The sequence below is a fragment of the Loxodonta africana genome, chromosome 3 (genome assembly GCF_030014295.1).
Source record: "Loxodonta africana isolate mLoxAfr1 chromosome 3, mLoxAfr1.hap2, whole genome shotgun sequence".
Lineage (NCBI taxonomy): Eukaryota > Metazoa > Chordata > Mammalia > Proboscidea > Elephantidae > Loxodonta > Loxodonta africana.
The window spans coordinates 90219235-90236053 of record NC_087344.1 but is presented as its reverse complement, the minus strand read 5'-3'; the positions used below and the strand labels follow the sequence as shown (position 1 = coordinate 90236053).

At 40.4% G+C, this 16819-nt stretch overlaps 1 protein-coding gene across 5 annotated transcripts in view; it reads right to left on the bottom strand.

The window, feature by feature from the left end:
* The window catches only part of ZFYVE9 (zinc finger FYVE-type containing 9), a 230294-nt gene that overhangs the window by 5938 nt on the left and 207537 nt on the right, over window positions 1–16819 (bottom strand). For 4 of the 5 annotated variants that reach the window (XM_023549600.2, XM_003411082.3, XM_064281961.1 and 1 more), the window contains 3 exons: window positions 7390–7540; window positions 4520–4600; window positions 1832–1994 (listed from right to left, as the gene is read on the bottom strand). In XM_023549600.2, coding sequence (XP_023405368.1) covers window positions 1832–1994; window positions 4520–4600; window positions 7390–7540 — 395 coding nt within the window. The remainder of the gene's footprint in view (window positions 1–1831; window positions 1995–4519; window positions 4601–7389; window positions 7541–16819) is intronic. The other variant, XM_064281962.1, reaches the window with a different exon arrangement.

Genomic DNA, 16819 nt, shown 5'->3' with positions numbered 1-16819 from the left:
CTCCCTCTGATTGGAATGCCCTCTCTGCCACAGCTACGTGGCAAATCTTACCAGAGTCAGCTCAAGCGTCAGTCATTTCCATATGAAGTCTTTCCTGAATACTCCTACCACCTCTACCAAACTTCCTCTTCACTGTATCCTATCTCATTACCTATTAGCATCTTCTACACTTCGGTGTGCTTAATTTAACTGTCTTGAAACTAGACGGATCAACTTGTCAGAGGAGACCATGAGGAAGTCATCTTTGTATTTCCAAAGCCCCATATATAGTAGAGGAGCCTTGGTGGCGCAATGGTTAAAAGCTCAGTTGCTAACCAAAAGGTTGGCAGTTCAAATCCTTGGAAACCCTATGGGGCAGTTCTACCCTGTCCTATAGGGTCACCATGAGTCAGAAATCGACTGGATGGCAAGGGGTTTAGGTTTTTGGTATATGTAATAGAATTTACTGCTGGATGGATGAATGAATGGGAGAAAGATTAGTACAATGAAGTATAGTACATTCATTCAATTCATCAGTATTTTTAAAGCACCTACTAAGTGCCAAACACTGTTCTAGGTGCTGGTGATACACAAGTAAATACACCAGACAAAAATCCCTTCCCTCACAGAGCTTACATTCCAGGGAAAATATAATAAATAAGGAAAATTATACTGTAAATTAGAGAGTGAAAAGTTATATTGATAAATATAACTCAAAGAAGGTAGACAGGAAGTATTGAGGCAGGGAGGAAGATGATGTGTATGAGAGGGTTACAATTTAGATAGGTTGACTAGGGAAGGCCTTACTGAGAAAGTGACATTTGGGAAAAGACTTGAAGGTTGTGAGAGTGACTCATTTAGCTATTTAGGGGAAGAGTATGAGCTGAGAGAACAGTGAATGCAAAGGCCCTGGAGCAGGGGTGTGCTTGGCTCAATATGTCCAAGCAAGAAAGCCAGCATTGTTTTTGAAAGGGAACAGGGTAGGAGAAGGGATGTGCAGGCTGCTGAAAGACTTAGACGTCATGAAAGACTTTGGCTTTTACCCTAAATGATACGGGAAGCCGTTGGTGGGTTTTGAGCAGAAAAGCGACATTACTCTGGCTGTTGTATTAGAAGCAGACTGGGGTGAGGGAAAGGAGGGAGCCAAGATTAGAAATAAGGAAACCAGTTAGGAGGCTACTGCAATAATCCAGCCCAGATGATGGTGCCTTAATTAGGATGGTGGCAGCAGAGGTCGTGAGTAGTATGATTCCAGATGTATTCTGTAGTACAGCAAACAGGATTTACTGTTGGATGAGTTGTGGGATGTGAGAGAAAGACGTGTGTCAAAGATGGCTCCAACCATTAGAAAAAAGTTGCCATATACTGGGAAAGAGTATAGGATTTAAAGCCCCAGGAAGTGGTTTTGGGTTCTAGTCTGTCATTTCCTACCTTTGTGGATCTGACAAGTTATTTAGCCTCTTGGTGCTTGTTTACTCATCTGTAAAATGGGAATAACAATGCCCATCTGAAAGGGCTATTATACTCAAAGAAACAATGTTAGCAAAAGTGCTCTGTGAAATCACAAGAGGTTTAAGTATTACTATTATCTCAATAATTGTTAAGTCTTTAATTAGAATGCTGTTTCATCAAACCTTCTTCCATCTTCTCTTGAAAAATATGCATAAAAACTACATCAGAAACTAAGTTAAGAAACCAGAACTTTAAATGTATAATGTCGTGCATACAAAGCAGTTGTTTCTCTTAGGCAGGGCTTTCAAGAAAGCTATAAAACACCAGGGTAGGCAGCGACGCAACCTGGGGCCTAGCCCCGAAGTAACTAATGCCCAAGGGGGTTAATGTGTGCACTTACCCCTTGTTGACGTTCTTGTCGTCATCCACCCACTGGATGTGGATGTGCTCCTGGGGATCCTCTGCATCTGCCTTCCCACAGGTGATGCTGAAGTCCTTCATCTCTCGCAGCGCCTGCCTCAGCGAATCCATGTTCTCGGCAGTGATCTGGACCATAACGCCATCTGAGAATCAGCACCAAGATAACATAGATGGAGACAATGCAAAGCCAGGGAGAGGGACAGATGGAACAGTACCCGGCACCTGGTAAATCCCTCTGAGGTTAAATGTAAAACTTCCCTCTGCTCTCTAAAGTCGGCAGATACAAAGAGGCTTTGTTCTTTGAGCTGAACCTGTTAACTTTTCGAAAGTACCGTAAGGCACAAACACCAAGATGGGTTCTGCTTAGGACACTTACCCGTGGAATTCACTCCAGACACAACTAAGAGTCTGTCCTAAGACTACTCAAAGGGAAAACTGACTCATGGCCCACACGGTCATATCCCTCTCTTTTGCACTCAGAGCATTTTTTTCCTATTTCTACTTTTGTGTTTATCATGCTCTGACCATACTTATTTGCTCACATCTGTCTCTCTCACTACTTGCTATGACTGCCTGATGTAAGACTGCATGCCCAGGAAATGTTTCTTAAATCAATCATTGGATCAACTACAGTCATGGGCTCGGGAGTAAAACCAGTTACTGGCTAGAAATAAGGCAAACCTACCACATCTGTTCATATGGGCTACCACACAGTCAACAGATGGTAACTACTTTTCAGTTGCTAGCTACCTGTGTCAAAGGCAAACACTGAAACTGTGAGTGAGAGCTGTCACATGCTAAGCAATGACCCTGTTTCACTGACACAAAATTTCATCTGCTGAAATGATCTCCAACAGAACCTCAATCAGAATTTCATGAACAGGCAGCCAATGGCTCTGCAGGTACACACAGTGAAATGTAAGACCTAAGAAATTCACAGCCCAGAGACATAAACATAGAACTTTTAAACACACTGCTTTTCATTTGTAAGAACCTGTGTCAGTTCACTTGATCATCTCAACAACATTTAGGGTGTTTTTAATCACCTTGTAAAGATACCATTTCAACTGTACTCAGCATGTGTTCATACAGGCATTAACTGGTTGCTTTAGACCAACTGACCGTTTAACTCCTAGATTTCTCTTAAAAATGACTTATTAGCCTGTTTCAGCTTTGTAGTCAGAGTTATGAAATTTAGTTGTAAAAAAGTACTTTGCTCTTTACTTACTGTGTTATTAAGTTTACCGATAAAGGAGATCAAAGCTAATATTTATAAATGTACATAAGATTATCTATGCATTTCAATCAACACACAGGAATCCAGGCCTCAGAAAGGAATGCTTTTAGATAGGGTCTTGAAGTGAGCTATTCTGGAAATGAAAACCTGTCATTACGTGTGGCAGACTGTGTTTTCCAAAGATGGCCACACTATCTCCCATTTCACATGCTTTTCTACAATGCTACCTTCTCACTCCCCCAACAAGAAGTGGAATCTAATTCCCTTCCTCTTGAGTCTGGGCAGGCTTATGACTACTTTGACCACTGGAATACAGCAGAAGTGACCCTGTGTGATTTCAAAGCTGGGTCATAAAAGGCAATGCAAACGCAGCTTCTGCCTAGTTGTCGGAGCGCTTGTGCTTGGAGCCCTGAGCCACTATGTAAGAAGTCTATTATAAGGCTGCCATGCCATCCTACAGAGTCCATGTGTAAGTGCGCCAGTCCTTACTTCTAGTCTTTAAATCGCCCAGGCCAACCAACAGACATGTGCATGAAAAACCTTCAGATGACTCCAGCTCCCAGCTATCAAGTAACCAACCCTCAGCCTTTAAGTCTTCCCAGCTGAGGTTCCATACATCATGGGGCAGGGTCAAGTCATCCCTGCATTGCCCGTTCCAGATTCCTGACCCAGAGAGTCAGTGAGCATGATAAAACACTTGTTTTAAGTCATTAAGTTTTGGGGTAATTTGTTATGCAACAAGACTAACCAGATCACAAAACAGTGAAGAATAACTAAAAAATAAACAGTGTGCTCACTAGCCTTTCATTTAATTTAATTAACTTTTGTCGGGTTATGTGTCTTGTCTAATTACAGCAAACCAGCGGCAAGCATTTCCCATTCTGTGTCTGTAAGTGATAATTACAGCATTCTTGTGGGTAGGAGGGACTGAACTTTATCTACATATTTAGAGATTTGTGCCCAAGGGTATATTTGAACTTAGCCGATGTCCACTTACAAACTTTATCCCAGAGCTCTGAAAGGCCACCTCTTAAATTTTATCTCACTATCCCATAGCATCTCTACCACTTAATCCCTTTTTTGGAGACCTAGACACCCTCATGGCAGTTTTAATTTACTGAAGAGGGAGACGCTACTGAATAAATAATAGGAGTCAGATGTCTAAACCATAAGTATCAAGGCTTCCCTTATGTCCCTAGCTTTTCACCTGCATAATTAGGACTGAACTAACGTACACGTGGAAACCCTGGTGGCGTAGTGGTTAAGTGCTACAGCTGCTAACCAAAAGGTCAGCAGTTTGAATCCACTGGGTGCTCCCTGGAAACTACTACTCTGTCTTATAGGGTTGCTATGAGTTGAAGTCAACTTGACGGCAATGGGTTTTTTTTTTTTTTTTTTAACGTACATGGCAGTAAGCAACTCATTCTTTACCTTCCACAATACTGGACTTGGCAAGGTATCCTGAAGAGGATTTCAGAGCCCCACTGAACACAAAGAAACTGGCACCGGTCACTAAAATCACAATAGAAACAGTTTGGTGAAGACAGACATCTCCCAACAGCCCACTGCCTCCCCCGCCCCACCCCCACCCTGCCCAAGATGGATGGGTTTGGAACAATAACGACATACTCAGTAGTTGGGGGCTCCAACCACCATCATTATACGGAGAAAAAAATACCAGCCCTGCAACATACAAATAACAGGTAATTCTGATGTTGATCATCGCTTTGGGAATGAGATTTTAAGATACACTCCCCTGTTTTGTTTTTGTCTTCCTCTAGTCAAGAATCAAAGAATCTTAGAAGGAAAGAAATCTTAGTAGTCATTGAATCCAGGGGTTGACAAAGTACAGCCTGCTTGGTTCGTGGCCTGTTTTTGCAAATAAAATTTTACTGGAACACAGCCATGCCCATTCATTTACATCTTATCTATGGTGGTTTTCCAACTACAATGGCAAAGTTGAGTAGTTGGTGACAAATACCGTCAAAACCAAAACCAAATCCAGTGCCGTTGAGTAGATTCCGACTCATAGCGACCCTATAGGACAGAGTAGAACTGCCTCACAGAGTTTCCAAGGAGCACCTGGTGGATTCGAAGTGCCGACCCTTTGGTTAGCAGCCGTAGCACTTAACCACTATGCCACCAGGGTTTCCACAAATACCATAGTGCCCATAAAACCTAAAGTATTTATTATCTGGCCCTCCACAGAAAGTCTGCCAAGCCCTGATCTAATCCATTGGTTTCTGGATTTTTTGGATGAAAAAAAAAAATCTATATATCCATATCTATATATATATTTTGGATTACTGATCATTATTTACTATGCACTAGGTAAAAGTTTACAGAGCAAATTAGTTTCCCATTTGTTAATTTGTAATTTGCACATAAAGTGTTCTGAGACATTGGTTTCATGCCCCACAATGTGTCAGCGCTCTCCCCATTTCCTTTCGCCCTGATTCTCTACCCCTTCTTGCCTTCTCTTCTTTTGGGCAAATGTTGCCTGCTTTGATCTCTTATAATTGATTGTTCTAAGGAGCACATCCTTTTTGGGTGTTATTATTTATTTCATGGGCCTGTCTATGCTTTGGAAAGGTGGTCTCTGGGAACGGCTTCAGTTCCAGTTCAGAAGGGCATCTTAGGGCCACAGTCTTGAGGGTTCTCCAGTCTCTGTCAGACCAGTAAATCTGGTCTTTTCGTGAATTTGATTTTTTGTTCTACAATTTTTTTCCTGCTCTGTTTGAAACCCTCTGTTGTGATCCCAGTCAGAGCAGATCAGATATATTTTGAAGATAGAGATATGATTGCCAATTATTATCACTCTCTCTTCATAAAAGAAAGGATATTTAATTACGTTTAGTTTTATGAAAACTGCACTACACTGTCCTAATTTTCCTGAATTTCCATATCTTAAATTGACTGCTTGGTTCAAGGCCTGTTCATGAGAAGTTGGAGCTAATCCAACTTCCCACCCATCTTCCCTATAGTATCTCTTACCTCCAGCCTTTGTCAGAGACTTCTAGTGAAAACAAGGCAGTCCATTCAGTGTTAGAGCGTGCTCTAACACTGAGCCAAACTCTGGCTCCCTGTAGCTTTCACCCATTGGTGCTGTTTCTGGCTTTTTGTAACTACAGAGAATAAACTGAATCTTAATTCTACATCATAGATAATTTTAAAAATAGAGCTCTTGCCCCTGTCTTCCAATCTATACTTTCCTAGTTTAAACACTTATAATTTGTTAAAGAAGTCTTCCTATGGCCTAGTTTTCATACTGCTCACAGGCCTTGAATCGTCCTCTGGAGATCCTCCAATTTTATCAATGTACTTACATTAATGATATTCAGAACTTACTGCAATCTTCTAGATACAATTTGGCTAAAGGGAGCACTGTAGATATATATCACCTATCTTATTTTGAAACATTCCCTTTATGTTTCACCAAACATCTAATATTGAAAACAGAGACAGCATGCCTACTAGACAAGTGTTCAACAAAGCATACTAAAGACAGCTAGTTCAGGAGATACTCTCAGAAAAAAAAAAAGATTCATGGTGAAATAAATTTGGGAAGGGCTGAGCACTCGCCTCCTCTTGGATATGTATCACAATACATTTCAGTTTGATAAGGCTCTGAAAAGTCCTGTAAACATGACAAGTAAATAAACCTGTTTCAATTTGTTTAACCCAGGGTTTCTGGAATCTTATTAAGAAAAAATTTTTTTTTTAAATTTTTTATATAACTCGAGAAAACATTTTGGGAAATGCCACTTACAGAAGTGCTTCTCAAACTCTAATGTGCATTTGAATCACCCAGGAAAGTTGTTAAAATGCAAATTGTGATTTAGCAGACCTGGTGTATAAATTCTTCATTCCTAGCAGTCTCCTAAGTGATGAGACCAGATTCTGAATAGCACTTAACCTGGAGGCCTTCCTTCAGACTCCTGTCAATCTATGAGTGAACACTCTTTGGCTATGATCATTCAACATGCTCCAATTCTACCTAAGCATACTCTCACTATGGGGCCTAGTCTCCTAACCTTCAAATACCAATGCTGATGCTATCAATATGATGAGGTAGTAATTTCAAAATGTGTCCCTCAATATCAATATGGGCACCATTTGTAACTCTGAGTCTGGTTACTTGGGGAGTATATATATTATCCTGGATCATACACCTGAACAGGTTAATTAACTTGTTTGCGGTCACCTATCTAGAACGCGATAGTTATGGAGCCGAAATACTCGACTCTCCAAGTCCAGTATGAACTTCCATTATCATAATGTCAAGCAGATCAAGTGCTCACCCTTTCTAGGCTGATTGTGAATACTGATAGCCTGGGTCTGATAGTTTCCGTCATCATTCTGTACACACACAAGATGGGAGTCTGCCTTCTCATTGAAGCAGGCACCTCCTGCCAGGACATGCTCATTGGACTTGTTCATGGCTTTCATCATCTGTAATCAAAGGAAAGGGTTAACCTTCTTATTCTGCCAAGGACAGGCATTCTTCTGTCTGACATGGTACAACTCCTTCACCTTCTCAAAGACAAAATAAATAAAATAATATTACTTATTAAAGTGGCAAAGGGGCTACCAAATAATGAAAACAAAGTAACAAGTCACAGTCACCATTGTTATTGTTGTTGTCAGATGCTGTCAAGTTGGTTCTGACTCATGGTGACCCTATGCACAACAAAACGAAACACTGCCCAGTCCTGGGCCATCCTTACAATCATTGCTACACTTGAACTCATTGTTGCAGCCACAGTGTCAGTCCAACTTGTTCAGGGTCTTCCTCTTTTCCACTGACCCTGTACTCTCCCAAGCATGATGTCCTTCTCCAGGGACTGATCCCTTCTGACAACATGTCCAAAGTATGTAAGATGCAGTCTCGCCATCCTTGCTTCTAAGGAGCATTCTGGTTGTACTTCTTCTAAGACACGTGTTAGTTCTTTGGGCAGTCCATGGTATATTCAATATTCCTTGCCAACACAACAATTCAAAGGCATCAATTCTTCTTCGGTCTTCCTTATTCATTGTCCAGCTTTCACATGCATATGATGTGACTGAAAATACCATGGCTTGGGTCAGGCGCACCTTAGTCTTCAAGGTGACATCTTTGCTCTTCAACACTTTAAAGAGGTCCTTTGCAGCAGATGTACCCAATGCAACGTGTCTTTTGATTTCCTGACTGCTGCTGCCATGGCTATTGATTGTGGATCCAAGTAAAATGAAATCCTTGACAACTTCAATCTTTTCTCTGTTTATCATGATGTTGCTCATTGGTCCAGTTGTGAGCATTTTTGTTTTCTTTCTGTTGAGGTGCAATCCATACTGAAGGCTGTGGTCTTTGATCTTCATTAGTAAGTGCTTCAAGTCCTCTTCACTTTCAGCAAGCAAGTTGTGTCATCTGCATAACACAGGCTGTTAATGAGTCTTCCTCCAACCCTGATACCCTGTTCCTCTTCATATAGTCCAGCTTCTTGGATTATTTGCTCAGCATACAGATTGAATAGGTATGGTGAAAGAATACAACCCTGATGCACACCTTTCCTGACTTTAAACCAATCAGTATTCCCTTGTTCTGTCCGAACAACTGCCTCTTGATCTATGTAAAGGTTCCTCATGAGCACAATTAAGTGCTCTGGAATTCCCATTCTTCGCAGTGTTATCCATAGTTTGTTATGATCCACACAGTCGAATGCCTTTGCATAGTCAATAAAACACAGGTAAACATCCTTTGGTGTTCTCTGCTTTCAGCCAGGATCCATCTGACATCAGAAATGATATACCTGGTTCCACATCCTCTTTTAAAACTGGCCTGAATTTCTGGCAGTTCCCTATCAATATGGTGCTGCAGCTGCTTTTGAATGATCTTCAGCAGAATTTTGCTTGCGTGTGATATTAATGATATTGTTCTATAATTTCCACATTTGGTTGGATCACCTTTCTTGGGAATAGGCATAAATATGGATCTCTTCCAGTCAGTTGGCCAGGAAGCTGTCTTCCATATTTCTTGGCATAGACGAGTGAGCATCTCCAGGGCTGCATCTGTTTGTTGAAACATCTCAATTGATATTCCATCAATTCCTGGAGCCTCAAAGTGGAGTCGACCTTAATGACGTGGATGGAGTAAAGCTTTTGGGACCTTCATTCGCTGATGTGGCATGACTGAAAATGAGAAGAAACAGGTGCAAACGTCCGGAACCTGGAATGTACGAAGTATGAATCTAGGAAAATTGGAAATCATCAAAAATGAAATGGAATGCATAAACATCGATATCCTAGGCATTAGTGAGCTGAAATGGACTGGTATTGGCCATTTTGAATCAGACAATCATATAGTCTACTATGTTGGGAATGACAACTCGAAGAGGAATGGTGTTGCATTCATCGTCAAAAACAACGTTTGAAGTTCTATCCTGAAGTACAACGCTGTCAGTGATAGGACAATATCCATACACCTACAAGGAAGACCAGTTAATACGACTATTATTCAAATTTACACACCAACCACTGGGGCCAAAGATGAAGAAATCAAGATGCATTGATAATTACTGGCAACTGGAATGGGGAAGTTGGAAACAAAAAAGAAGGATCAGTAGTTGAAAAATATGGCTTTGGTGATAGAAACAATGCTGGACATCGAATGATAGAATTTTGCAAGACCAACGACTTCTTCATTGCAAATATCTTCTTTCACCAACATAAACGGCGACTAAACACACAGACCTCGCCAGATGGAACACAAAGAAATCAAATCTGAAAGTCACCATTAGTAAGGGGGAAAAAAATAATCAACATATATCAAAATTCCCTGTACAGTTTATAGGTGATCTGGTGTTATAATCTAAGTACTTAATACATTCTGTACTCAATTTTTTTCTTCTTATTGCTGCACTGAACTGAAGTAACCAAAATTAGTTTAGTTAATTGCAGTATTTTCTCCCATCCACTGGGTTCTCTGGGAATATATACACAAATTCTAAGTTTAAAAGAATGTCTCATATTTAAGTGTATCTGCCTTCTTTTTCCACATACACATAAAAGAGCAAGGGGTCTCCTGTAGAAATACATGAACTACATTGTTTCTTAGTTTTACTAACTTAAGCTAGACACATACAATAAAATCAATTACTAATATTTTGTTTTGTTCTTATCAAAAGATTTAAGATGACAATTCTCAATCTACCCAGACAAAAACTCACAGGAATCTAAATTTATATTATCTTCCTACAAAATTCTGACCTCTGGCTAAAACAGGCATGATAATTTTTTCCCATTTTTCTCATAATGCCATCCCATTTGACCAACTTTCTGTTCCAATCCTTTTAAATGGCTTCCATCCTTTGAAACTATAACCCAAAATTATTATTTTGTTTTATTCTCTTTTTCCTCCTACATTGTAAACTGGAGAACCACAGTGTGAAAAATACCAGGCAAGTGTCTCGACACCTTTTACAGGCCTGCATCAATAAACTTGTAAAGTATCATCTCCTGGCTTTACTTTATGATCCTTGCAAAGTGAACATTTTAGTAGATTACTATTATCACCAGAGGCACCCAAACAATAACTGGATACTCCTCTAACACTGAGTTTATCAACCTCACTAAACCAAACCACTTCCATCAGGGTTTTCCAAAGGTTACTTTTAAGTAAGTCTTCTGCAAACAGGATGAGTCAGCTAGAAGATTTCCTGCTTAGCAAAGTCAACTGATAAGACTAATTTAGGCCCTCATTTGCAATTTATATTTGTATCACATGAAAGGAACTGAGATGATCACATGTAGCAATTTTAAAGAACACTGTATCCATCATTGCTTCTAAATCATTAGGTTAAAGTGGTTTCTAATTCTGTCTACACTAAAGGGATTAAGAAATATTTTCAATTCAGACATTCTGAATAAATTAGGTGGCCTCTAAGGAAATCATTTCCCTGGGTGTCAATTTCAAGCCCAATGAGATAAACAAACTTCATATTTCTTTAGTGATGAATGAACAGATTTTTCTTTCTCTTAAAATAATCTGCATTTACATGAAGAAGACCGTTTCCCAGGTATTCAAAGGACCTTATTGCCCATAAAATAAACTTATGCTTATTATATGATGATAAAAATACTAAATGCTCCATCTTAGTTGTGCTATTTCTCTGCTCTATCAATTCAACTTCTGTAATATCTTTCACATCTATCCCTACCTTCACCATAGTTCAAGGCCTACTTACCTCTTATCTGGATACAATACCCTTCTACCTGGTTTTCCTATAGTTAGTCTCATTGGCTCCAATTCATTCCATACACTGTTTCCATACTTACCAAAGCACAGTGGTGATCCAGTTACAGCTTCTCCACCTTGGCCTTCACTCAACATCACAAGCTTACTATGCTCTACCCCCAAACCTGCTTTCCTGTCTTGCTTCTCTTCCTGCTGCCCTAACATTTCCTATCTTTGAGTCTTTGAACATGCTATTATTTAGCCTCCCTTTTCTTCTTCCACTGAAACCCTGGTGGCAGGGTGGTTAAGAGCTACAGCTGCTAACCAAAAGGTCAGCAGTTTGAATCCACCAGATGCTCCTTGGAAACTCTATGGGGCAGTTCTACTCTGTCCTAGAGGGTCGCTATGAGTCAGAATTGACTCAACAGCAACAGGGTTTCTTCTTCCAAATTCAGGCACCTGAAAAGAGCTAGCCCCCAAATCAAGGCTTAGAAAAAATACCAATTCTTGCATGTAACCTTCTTTAGCCCCAAATCAGACATAATATGCCAATGCCCGCCCGCCCCCCCCCCCCCGCCCCTTCTGAACTGCCAAAGCACATTCTTTGTATTTCTCACATGGCATCATCCACATTCAGCCTTGGATTGTGATTAATACCAAGGACTCTGGGCCAGACTCCTGTGTTTGAATCCCAGCTTTGCTACTAAGTAGCGGTGTACCCTTGCACAAGCTACTTGACTTCTCTGTTTCCCAGTTTCCTCCTCGGCAAAATGGGATAACAAAAATAACTATTTCTTAACTTCCGATCCAAATTCCAATGTCATCTTTTAATGTGATAGAGAAACAAATCACCAACTTCATATGGAAGGGAAAGAAGCCTCGGATAAGCAAAGCATTACTGAAAAAGAAGAAGAAAGTGGGAGGCCTCACTCTACCTGATTTCAGAACCTATTATACAGCCACAGTAGTCAAAACAGCCTGGTACTGGTACAACAACAGACACATAGACCAACGGAACAGAATTGAGAACCCAGATATAAATCCATCCACATATGAGCAGCTGATATTTGACAAAGGCCCAGTGTCAGTTAATTGGGGAAAAGACAGTCTTTTTAACAAATGGTGCTGGCATAACTGGATATCCATTTGCAAAAAAATGAAACAGGACCCATACCTCACACCATGCACAAAAACTAACTCCAAGTGGATCAAAGACCTAAACATAAAGACTAAAACGATAAAGATCATGGAAGAAAAAATAGGGACAACCTTAGGAGCCCTAATACAAGGCATAAACAGAATACAAAACATTACCAAAAATGACGAAGAGAAACCAGATAACTGGGAGCTCCTAAAAATCAAACATTTATGCTCATCTAAAGACTTCACCAAAAGAGTAAAAAGACCACCTACAGACTGGGAAAGAATTTTCAGCTATGATGTCTCCGACCAGCGCCTGATCTCTAAAATCTATATGATTCTGTCAAAACTCAATCACAAAAAGACAAGCCAATCAAGAAGTGGGCAAAGGATATGAACACACACTTCACTAAAGAAGATATTCGGGCAGCTAAAAGATACATGAGAAAATGCTCTCGATCATTAGCCATTAGAGAAATGCAAATTAAAACTACGATGAGATTCCATCTCACTCCAACAAGGCTGGCATTAATCCAAAAAACACAAAATAATAAATGTTGGAGAGGCTGCGGAGAGATTGGAACTCTTATACACTGCTGGTGGGAATGTGAAATGGTACAACCACTTTGGAAATCTATCTGGCGTTTTCTTAAAAAGTTAGAAATAGAACTACCATACAACCCAGAAATCCCACTCCTCGGAATACACCCTAGAGAAATAAGAGCCTTCACACAAACAGATATATGCATACCCATGTTTATTGCAGCTCTGTTTACAATAGCAAAAAGCTGGAATGAAGGTGTCCATCAACGGATGAATGGATAAATAAACTGTGGTATATTAACACAATGGAATACTACGCATTGATAAAGGACAGTGATGAATCTGTGAAATATTTCATAACATGGAGGAACCTGGAAGGCATTATGCTGAGCGAAATTAGAGGCAAAAGGACAAATATTGTATAAGACCACTATTATAAGATCTTGAGAAACAGTATAAACTGAGAAGAACACATACTTTTGTGGTTACAAGGGGGGGAGGGAGAGAGGGTGGGAGAGAGTTTTTTACTGATTAGTTAGTAGATAAGAACTGCTTTAGGTTAAGGGAAGGACAATACTCAATACATGGAAGGTCAGCTCAACTGGACTGGACCAAAAGCAAAGAAGTTTCTGGGATAAAATGAATGCTTCAAAGGTCAGCGGAGCAAGGACGGGGGTTTAGGGACCATGGTTTAAGGGGACTTCTAAGTCAATTGGCAAAATAATTCTATTATGAAAACATTCTGCATCCCACTTTGAAATGTGGCGTCTGGGGTCTTAAATGCTAACAAGCGGCCATCTAAGATGCATCAATTGGTCTCAACCCACCTGGATCAAAGGAGAATGAAGAACACCAAGGTCACACGATAACTAAGAGCCCAAGAGACAGAAAGGGCCACATGAACCAGAGACCTACATCATCCTGAGACCAGAAGAACTAGTTGGTGCCTGGCCACAACCGATGACTGCCCTGACAGGGAGCACAACAGAGAACCCCTGAGGGAGCAGGAGAACAGTGGGATGCAGACCCCAAATTCTCACAAAAAGACCATACTTGATGGTCTGACTGAGACTACAGGAATCCCGGAGGTCATGGTCCCCAAAGCTTCTGTTGGCCCAGGACAGGAGCCATTCTCGAAGACAACTCATCAGACATGAAAGGGACTGGGCAGTGGGTAGGAGACAGATGCTGATGAAGAGTGAGCTATTTGTATCAGGTGGACACTTGAGACTGTGTTGGTATCTCCTGTCTGGAGGGGGGATGGGAGGATAGAGAGAGTTGGAAGCTGGCAAAATTGTCACGGAAGGAGAGACTGGAAGGGCTGACTCATTAGGGGGACAGCAAGTGGGAGTAGGGAGTAAGGTGTATATAAACTTATATGTGACAGTCTGACTTGATTTGTAAACGTTCACTTGAAGCTCAATAAAAGTTAATAAAAAAAATAACTATTTCTGAAGAGTTATGAGGATTAAACAAGTTAATATTTATAAAGCACTCAGAATAGCACCAGGTACATAATAAGCAGTGACTGCTTGTTAAATAAAATTTGTATGCCTCTCTTCTCTCTACAAAATCTTAAAGCAACCTTAAAATCAGCAGCACATCAGTCAACAAACTGGGTACCTCCTATGAGATGATGGAACTCAGACCCTTCCTTGCTAAGAGCTCACAAATTAGTGAGAACGACATGCTGACAAGAGACAGGGAAGCAACCACTGTGACAACTGTGTGTGACACAGCAGACATTTATAGAGTGCTATTAACCTTGAGCCAGGAACGGAGCTAAATGGACATGGGTATTATCTCAAATGAACCATTTAAGACATCACGTGAAGCAGCACGTGAGCTGTATCTCTCTGTGTTTCCCATCCCTTGAGTCTAGCCAGCCACAAAAATTACGAGAGCCAATTAAAAAAATATAGCTCTAGTAATGATGGTGCTGGAGGGACAGGTGAGTGAGGAGTTAAATGATATCTAATCCATCTCTGAATAACACAGCAAAAAACCAAAAACCACACCATATCCTTCAATTTCCTGACAGCTAAAGTTTTTTTAAAAAATTAGTTTATTTAACTTTTTTATTTGAAGTGGAAACCTGTGGAGAAGAAGTTTAAGGGCTTGAGGAACAGGTAAAATTTGTATGATGTGTCAGGTTTAGCACAGGGCTTTGCTCGTGGAAGGCATTCAATAAATTAATTAGTAAAAAGGGTGAGTAGAAATGGATTTAGAGAATTTGTCTTCTTCCTAGAGTTATACTGAAAGTAACTGTTGTCAGTGAAATTAAAAAAAAAAAAATCTTGGTTCCCTTGTAATTGTAGTGTCACATAGATTAGTTATCTAATAAGTTTTAATGATTCCATTCTATAAATATTTATCAAGCAATTAACAAAGGCTTTCAGTAGGAAGAGCTACTGCAGAGGTGTGGAAAATCTACGAAAATGATCCACTGCACCATGGATATGGTGAAGAAAGAAAAACACACCTGCTTCCCTAAGGGGCTTGCAGTCAGAGTGGAAGGGACTCATACCCAGCAAGCTATATGTGGTTCATGAATAAGTACAGTGGGGAAATAGACTGATCCTGTCTGATGGACTAAGAATTCTAGGAAGGTTCCTAAAGGCTGTGCCATTAAATGGGCTTTGCCATTAGGTACAGAGAAAGAACCTTATGAATAAAGGGCACAGCATGAGCAAAGGCACCGAAACAGAACTGTGAAATAACACAGAGAGGAGTAAGGGTGAAACCAGTGAAAGAATATACCTTCTTGGAGGTTTTTAGGGAAGATGTAAATACATATCCTCCCACGTCAGCTGGAATTCACTAGCATCTAGAGTCTAGAACCCACCTTCCAGTTCCATGGGTCCACATATCACCATCTGTGGGCCTTCATTCATTCATTTAGCAGATATTTACTGGGCATCTAATGTGTCAGGCACTGTTTTAAACAGTGCTTGGTTTATTCAGTAGTGAACAAAACTAATCCCTACTTCAGCACAGAGCTTATATTCTCGGTATGTAAGGAGAAGAGACAATAAACAAAACAAATAAATAAATAAACCCAAATAAATAAATAGATAAATAAAATACATAAAATGTGAGATAATAAGTGCTATGCAGAAAAATAAAGCCTGGAAAGGTGACTGGGAATACTGGCAGGTGCCATTTTAAATAGGAGAGCCTGGGGGGGCCTTACTGAAAGAACTGAGGGAAAAGCCACAGGGATAGCTAAGGAAGAGCATCATGGGCACTCAGAACAGCTTGTGCAAAAAGGCCCTGAGGTGGTGGCATGGTGGCAGGCTCAGGAGACATCAAGGAGGACAGTGAGGTTGCAGCTGAGTGACAGGAGAGGAAGAGGTGTAAGAAATGAGATCAGAAAGGTAATGAGTTAAGGGATACAAATAGTAGAGAGGGCTTTAGTTTTTATTCTGATTGGGATGAAATGCCTTTGGGGGATTTTGAGCAGAGGAGTGACACGATTTGACTCAAGTTTTAACAGGATCACTCAGGCTGCTGTACTGAGAACAGACTGACAGGACAAGGGTACCAACAGGAAGACAGTTAGAAGGTTACTGCATAAATTCAGGTCAGAGATGATGTTAATTTAGACCAAGACTGGTCCAGGGACTGAGGAGTGGTTGGATTCTAGATCTATTTGGAAGGCAGAGTCAACATAATTTCCTGGTGGATTGGACGTGGGGTATGAAAGAAAATTTAAAGATGACTCCAAAATTTTGGACCTGGGTAACGGATGGATGTCATCGCTATTAACTGATATGGGGAAAACTGCAAGAAGAGCAGGTTTTGAGGAATGATCAGGAGGTCAGAGTTGGACTTGT